This window comes from Mesoplodon bidens, assembly GCF_964165515.1.
Source record: "Mesoplodon bidens genome assembly, chromosome: 11".
NCBI classification, from domain to species: Eukaryota; Metazoa; Chordata; class Mammalia; order Artiodactyla; family Ziphiidae; genus Mesoplodon; species Mesoplodon bidens.
Window position 1 is genome coordinate 17,646,147 of NC_138167.1, and position 8,463 is coordinate 17,654,609.

At 41.6% G+C, this 8,463-nt stretch overlaps 1 protein-coding gene across 1 annotated transcript; it reads left to right on the plus strand.

Moving 5' to 3' along the window:
- Positions 1-7,172: 7,172 nt before the first annotated feature.
- Positions 7,173-8,187, plus strand: LOC308625240 (prohibitin 1-like). Its single transcript, XM_081249203.1, has one exon. The coding sequence runs from the start codon at positions 7,226-7,228 to the stop codon at positions 8,042-8,044; it is 819 nt and encodes a 272-aa protein (XP_081105329.1). The 5' UTR covers positions 7,173-7,225; the 3' UTR covers positions 8,045-8,187.
- Positions 8,188-8,463: the final 276 nt, after the last annotated feature.

Below are 8,463 nucleotides of genomic sequence, written 5' to 3' on the forward strand. Positions count from 1 at the left end.
TTACTAAGCACAAAATCTGCATTGCAATGTATAAATACTGAGTTTCATATGGTCTACCTTTAAATGGTATTCGAAACAGCATGGCCTTGTTCCTTCAACTGAATCAACACAGCTGTCTTCTTGTTACTTTCCTTGCATTTTTAGGAAGAGATGCTTTTCTGAGTCAGAAGTTTCAGCCCTTGAAGGTTGTTTGACCAGACTGGGAGGTATTTAATGTGAAATTTCATCATTCTATCTAATTGAACTCCCCAGACATTTGCAGAAGCTCATAACTAGTTTCTTAGTACTGCCTAATGGATTGGGTTCTGTCTAATTAGGCCAGGTGTATTGCAGGACCTTTCACTTTGCACTCAGCAAGTTGTGACCAATTTATACAAAGCACACTAAGTATATAGCCCTGTGCTACACGTTTCAAGGATGAGAAGAAGGAGAACATGGTTGGCGAATGAATGATGGAACCTCATAACAAGAATGGTTTCCCATATTCAATATGTATTCTTCAACCTCATAGGAAGGATTGAGAGGCAACCTATCAAGGGAACAGCATGGGTTTATTTGTCAGAAAGATATAGGTTTATATTCTGACTTTGTCAAGTATAAAAAGAATAGATGAAACTACATTATAGTGTGGCTGTGAGAATTATATAAAATATTAAAAACAAACTCTCAAGGCAAAACTAGGGAGTCAGTAAAAAGATCAGTGGTTGCTGGGGATTGGTGGGGAGGGATGAATACGTGGAGTACACAGGATGTTTAGGACAGTGAAAATACTCTGTGTGATATCATAATGATGATATATGTCATTAGACATTTGTCCAAACCCATAGAATGTTCAACACCAAGAGTGAACAGTAATGTAAACTATGGACTTTGGGTGATTATGATGTATCAATGTAGGCTCATCAATTGTAAAAAAAATGTACCAATCTGGTGGGAGATGTTGATAATGGGGGAAGCTATTGCATGTATGGGGACAGGGGACTTATGGGAAATCTCTGTACCTTCCCCTCAATTTTGCTATGCATCTAAAACTTCTCTAACAAATAAAGTCTTTATAAAAAACTCTCCTGGTTTACCGCCTGACAATTAAGAGATTCTTAAAGATGAAAGTTAAAATTTTTAGACTACAGAAGACCTCAGGCTGTTTCCAGATGTCACTGGGTAGCACGTACCACATGTAGACAGAAAAAGTTTGAATAAGACAGCTTTCCCCAGAATTGTTCTACTTATCTAGTTATGACTATGAGCACCACGTTCTTGTCATTATTTATATTACAATCTCTGTGCTGGGATTGGGAAAGCTGGGTAAATGGGGGAATTTTGAAGATAATAAAAATGATTTGTTAAGAATGACCAAAATTTAACTCTCTAGGGTTTATTAGAATGGTTTTTAGCAAATTACCTGTGATAGTGAGTTTTTTAAAATCAATCTCTTAATTCCTCTTCACTAAATAAATGTTGAAAACCCTTAGTCTAGTACTTCCAAGAGGCAGGTCTCCATTCAGGTCTAAGCTGAATTCCTTTCACCTTGTACTGCCCAGCTTCTACTAATTTTCTTCTGAATACACTATTTTGTTCTCATGCTAGCTGGTCTACCCTGAAATGTCATTTACTTATTTTGGGGTCTCTTGAGTTGAATGTTGTCCCCTTTTTCCCACTCCCAAACAATATGTCTACCAGAAGCCTCGCCATATTACCTTATTTGGTAATATAAGGGCTTTTGCAGATGTAATTGATCTTGAGAGGAGATTATCCTGGATTAGGGTGGGCCTTTATAAGAGACAGACAAGAAGACATAGAGGGACTCAGGGAAGAAAGCCATGTGAAAATGGAGGCAGAAATTGAAGTGATCGATCTACAAGTCAAGGAATATCAAGGATTGGCAGCAACCACCAGAGACCAGGAGAGAGGCATGGAGTGGATTCTCCCTGAGAGCCTCCAGAAGGACCAAACGTGCCAACATCTTGATTTTGGACTTCTGGCCTCCAAAATTTGGAGAGAATAAATTTCTATTGTTTTTAAGCCACGTAGTTTGTGGAAATTTCCTGCAGTAGCCTTAGAAAATGAATATGGGGTCCCCAATACCATTTAGAATTAGGAAATACTGCTGGAAATTCACTTTAAGAACCAAGTCTTGTTCTCAGAATTTTGAATGAGATTTTTCTCCCTCTCAGCTAGTTTCCTGGTGCTATCTGCGTATGGCCCTGATTAGTTGCTTTGCTCCTTATTGGAACATGGAGTTTGCCCACACGCCCTCCATTGCCTGCAGTCCTACTTGTGTGTTCCTTCAAGCTTCATTTGCAGCGGTTGACCACATGTCATTTTGGGGGGGTGGGGGAGAGAGAACAAGAGCTTTCTGTTTGGAGATTGGACAGAAAAGAATCACCACTTGGGAGAAATACAGACTCCTGGAGAATGTCCACATAACATAGTTAAATACTATCCACCTTGACCGCTGTAGTGAAGGATCTCCCACCTTCTTTTGAGTTACACTTGCTCCTGTATTTGTCCAATTCTGGATAAATGTGGCTAGTCTGCATAGGCAACTACTTGAGTAGTCAAGGGCTGTGTAATCCTGAGCGGTTTGGGTGCGACTTCCCTAGAGCCAGAGCATCAGCAGTGACTTATGGAGGGAACCAATGAAGGGCGGGAGAGGAGAGGAGGTGTGGGTACGGGATGTGGTGGTACGAGAATTAAAGGAGACCGGTGATGGAGAAAGATTTGAGGCACATGTACCTGTAATTAATGCACAAATATTTTCAGGAATAGTAGGGAAAAAGACTTTTCCATGCAGACTCTAAGGCTATCTCTTTTTGACTTAATATTTCCTTCCAGGCAGGAATACTATTTAACAAAACATATAGCGCTCACTGTATACCAAGCACAACCCCAAACATTCTATAGATATTAACTCATTTAATTGTCAAACAAGCCCGTAGGTTAGGTACTGTTATTATCCTCATTGTACTGATAAGGAAACTGAGGCCCAGAGGCATTAAATAACTTGCCCAAATTCACATAGCTAGCAAGTAACGAGACAGAATTGGGACCTAGATAAGGTTGCCAGATCAAATATAGGATACCCAGTTAAATTTGAATTTCACATAAACAGCAAATAATTTTTAAGTATAAGTATGTCCCATGAAATACAGCAACAAACTTAAAAATTATTTGTTGTCTACCTGAAATTCCAATTTAACTAGATGTCCCATATTTCTATTGTTAAATCTGGCAACCCTTCACCCTGGGATTATTTGCTGTTAACCACTACCCTATACTGTACTCTAATTAAAAAAACATCTTTATGGAATGAGGAGGAACATTATCCAGCATGATTTGCCTTTGGTTCTGAAGTCCCAATGAATGTTCTTGGGTATGAAATTCAGGATGCTTTGTACAGAATATAATACATACTCTTTACCTCCTGACTCAAACATGGCTATTATTGTATATCATCACGCAAGTGGGCTTGTGCTGATTTCAAGTAATCCTCTGCCCCTCAATTTATTCATAAGAGGTCAAGTGTACAATTACATATGCAAATGCAGTTATTGAAGGTTGCTGCAGAACCACTCAAGGGTTCCATATCAAGCCTTTAATGCCAATTGGAGTTTAGGTAGCATTTAATAATCACTCGTTATTCTTTTTTAAAGCCCCAGTTAATTAAAATATATGTTTCTACAATCAGTATTGTTTCTAGATTGTTTTTCCAAATTCCCATTTTAAATAGCTTTTTATGTAGGTAATTAAAACCATCTGCTTCCTGGTAGCTCAGTTATGTTTACAGCAGCCCCTTTTTATTTGGGGAATTAAACTGCCATAAGTTTTTATTTAGTGGGTGAAATATTACAAAAACGCTCACAGCAGTATTATTTCTTAAAAAAGAAATGGAGACTATTAAATGTTATTGGAAAAAATTGCTTTTGGTTAACTCAAGAGGCCTTAAGAGTTCTACATATTTTTAGGTAAATATGTTTGAGTTAGTTCAATCAAAAAAACCTAATGCATAAATAAAAGTTCTAATAAAATTTAGCATTCAAATGAAATGTCTCAAATCACTTTATAATTATTACTCGTAAAATCTCTCTGAGTTGGTAAAGATAAGGTATCTTTAGTGACACAGAGAAGTTTGGCTATTTCACAAGATATTATAAAATCACCAAATGATTTAAATAAGTTGGACAGTCACAAAAGCACATCAAAAGTGAGGTAAGGGGCTTCCCTGGTGGCGCAGTGGTTGAGAGTCCGCCTGCTGATGCAGGGGAGATGGGTTCGTGCCCCGGTCCGGGAAGATCCCACATGCCGCGGAGCGGCTGGGCCCGTGAGCCATGGCCATTGAGCCTGTGCGTCCAGAGCCTGTGCTCCACAACGGGAGAGGCCACAGCAGTGAGAGGCCCGCATACCGCAAAAAAAAAAAAAAAAAAAAGTGAGGTAAGGATTAAAGTTACAATAAGTGGTCTCAATTTCTGATTCTGATCAAGGCCATTTCCTTGCTTTTTGTGTCTTAGAAGGGATATCTAAATGAATAGTTTCTTATTTCCAAATTGAAAAACACTGCCTGAAAAAAGCCCAGTGACATAATTTGCCATCATGACAATGCCTTTAAATGCTAATTACATTTATTAAAAAAAGATCAACTTGTCAGAAGGAATGCTTACATTTGGTAATTAAATTGTACCACTTGAATGTTACTTTCATTTCTTTCCTTCATTTCGGTAAGTTCTATATCACAAAAATTAAGCTCCTTGACCCTATTGTTACTTGGACACTTTAAAGAAATCTCTTTTGAATAGGAAATGATATTTGTTTCATAGCAAAACCTGTAAGAAGCCTTCCTGAAAATTGTTCAAGAAAGCAGAGTGAAATCATGTCCCAGTGATTGTTAGCAAAGTTTGTTGTCTGCTTAATTGCCAAATTTTGACTGGAATTTCCAACCTTTCATATCTTTTTTTTTTTTTTGCGGTACGCAGGCCTCTCATTGTTGTGGCCTCTCCCGTTGCGGAGCACAGGCTCCGGACGCGCAGGCCCAGCAGCCATGGCTCACGGGCCTAGCCGCTCTGCGGCATGTGGGATCATCCCGGACCGGGGCATGAACCCGTGTCCCCTGCATCGGCAGGCGGACTCTCAACCACTGCGCCACCAGGGAAGCCCCCAACCTTTCATATCTTGATAGTCTGGGTGTAGCATCGAAAATGTTCTTATTGAATTAAATCTTGAAGAACGTATAGTGTCTGAGACTAAATTCTTGGTCTGTTGTTTAAGCCAGTGTAGGGATTTGGTAAGCTTAACTAGGTCTTAACTGTTATCCTGTTCTAGGGTCTTGTCCTATTAAAGTATCTTTTTTCTTTTCTTCTTGACTCATTCTGCCAACCATTGCTAGAACTTGCTGCTAAGTGTGTACAACTTTCATGTTCCCCCTGTTAACCAGAGTGCCAACAGGCTGCCAAAACCCCGTACTCTCTGCCTTTTCGCATCTTAGCCTCTACCATTCCCTCTGGTTCTGCTTGATGCCCACTTAATCATTTGTCAGGTGACACTTGCATCTCAGTAGGGACCTTTGATTCCTTCACTATCTTATGTTAAAATGGACAGGGTTACTGACATGTATTGAGGTGTCTGTTCTGTGAGTGGTTTTGTGCTTTAAATACTCAGCTGGGTTAAATCTCACCATGACCTGATAAGGTAGGAATTATTAACTTCATTGTACAAGTGAGGAAATAGAGGTCATAAAATGTAAGCAAATTATTAGTGGATCAACAAGTAATAATTCTGATACAACAAGAATTTGGAAAGTCAGAGAAGTCCACAATTTCTTGGGTACACCGTGAATCTAAGGCATTGGTGCAAGACCAAGGGGTGAGTTTATTTTAGGGCACCTCACACTATCTAGATGGTTGTCTATATTGTGAAGGAGTGTCGTCTTCTCCATAAAATCATGACATTGTTATATCTAGATAGCTGTTCAGAAAATTTACAAGAAGATGCTAGTTTTTAGCAAACATTTTGGTTAGATAGATGAATCTATGGCCAGGGGCAGCTCATCCCAGACCTGGGGACCCTTGTTAGGCCAGAAGTGACTGGATTGTTCAGATAGAATATTTCTTCAGAAAAAGATGTTCTTCAGTGGGTTCAGTAAAAATGTCTTATTTATTTGAATTTCATCTTTTAGGACAATTTTGTAATGAAATGGGAGAAAAACTTTGAAATTGTCTGTACCACACGGAGGTATGCTAACTTGTCAATTAGAAGCTATGGTCAGAAATTTTAGACTTGGAATTGTATTTTTTTTATCATGGAGAAAACTTTGACATCATAGTTGAGTCAAAATCTGGATAAAGTAAATGAATCTATAGTTATTTTCAAGTTAAAGAGTGACTCACAAGGTGGTTTATTTGCTGGCTATTTTTTTGAAGACTGATCATTATCAATTAACAATATTGTTGTCAATGCTATTAACAATGTTGCTAGTGATAAAATTAGAATATTACATGAAAATATTTGATTATGGGGTTTTGGTTAAGATTTGAATTATCTAATTATCACAAGTCATGTGCCTCAGAACCCCATTCCTTTATTTTGGAGGAATTTCCCTCCTTAAGAATCTTGGTGGAAGGTGTATCTCACCTCATACTGTGGAGTTCAGAATTGCCACTTACTTGCTTTCTGAGTCACCTTTACTGCTAGGGATGGGAAAATTGAACAGCCATTTGGATGTACTTGCTTTGAACTTTGAACTGGGAGCAGCTGATGCAATGAAGAGGGACCACAGAGAATTCATTTTGTTGGTGGGTGGTGGCAGAGACAGCAACACCGGCGTCCAGGGGCACTGTGGCAGGCCTAGAGCAGCACCATCAGGGTCAGGTTCTGGTCCTGGTGGCAGTACAAGCTCTAGTGGACTGTTGTGTGGGGTGGTGCATGTGTGTCCTCATCAGACTGATTTTGTGATGTCACTCCGGCTGTATTTTTGGAAATCTCTTGTTTCTCTCCCTCTTCCAAAATTGTACCTTCATGGCAATTTTGTGAGCAAGATCTTTTAAATAAATTCCTCATCAAGAATGTGCTTGCAACTGAGAACCCTAATACACTTTGTTTACATGATATGAGAATTTCAGTATTAACAGAAAGAGAACCATAGTTGCTTACCTTTTTCGTTAGAAAGAGTACCTCGGAATTCATGTGGAGGTCAGAGTGGGAGCAGGTGTGAGCAGGCCCAGCAGAAGAAGACATGGCTGCCAAAGCGTTTGAATCCATTGGCAAGTTTGGCCTGGCCTTAGCCGTTGCGGGAGGCGTGGTGAACTCTGCCTTGTATAATGTGGATGCTGGGCACAGAGCTGTCATCTTTGACCGGTTCCGTGGAGTGCAGGACATTGTCGTAGGGGAAGGGACTCACTTCCTCATCCCTTGGGTACAGAAACCGATTATCTTTGACTGCCGCTCTCGACCACGGAATGTGCCAGTAATCACTGGTAGCAAAGATTTACAGAATGTCAACATCACCTTGCGCATCCTCTTCCGGCCAGTCGCTAGCCAGCTTCCCCGCATCTTCACCAGCATCGGAGAGGACTATGACGAGCGCGTGCTGCCGTCCATCACCACAGAGATCCTCAAGTCCGTGGTGGCTCGCTTTGATGCCGGAGAACTGATCACCCAGAGAGAGCTGGTCTCCAGACAGGTGAGCGATGACCTCACGGAGCGAGCAGCAACCTTTGGGCTCATCCTGGATGACGTATCCTTGACACATCTGACCTTCGGGAAGGAGTTCACAGAAGTGGTGGAAGCCAAACAGGTGGCTCAGCAGGAAGCAGAGAGGGCCAGATTCGTGGTGGAAAAGGCTGAGCAGCAGAAGAAGGCAGCCATCATCTCTGCGGAGGGTGACTCCAAGGCCGCGGAGCTGATCGCCAACTCGCTCACCACTGCGGGCGACGGCCTGATCGAGCTGCGCAAGCTAGAGGCGGCGGAGGACATCGCGTACCAGCTGTCGCGCTCCCGGAACATCACCTACCTGCCCAGTGGGCAGTCGGTGCTCCTCCAGCTGCCCCAGTGAGACCCGCACCTCCTGGGGCCATCTGGACCACAGCCCCCATGATGCTCACCACCACCTTCCTTCTCCCGCCCCAGAAATCACTGTGAAACTTCATGATTGGCTTAAAGTGAAGGAAATAAAAGTAAAATCACTTCGGATCTCTAGTTACTTGATCAGGTGAAGCTCTTTCACTCTTCTCCTTTCCATCCCCTTTTTTTATCCACCTCCCTACCCGGAGTTGCCAAGTACCTACACAGACCAGCTTGGCTCCCGTCTTTGGGGCCTGCTGGCACTCCAGCCTAGGCACTGGCAGTTGGCAGAAGACAGGCAGGGCCATGTGTGTGATGAGCTGGGAGGCAGTGGGCAGCCTGAGTAAACTGGTAGCCTCCAGCCTATCTTTTATTCATGATTTGAGGAAGACGGCATGCGCAGCTGAACAA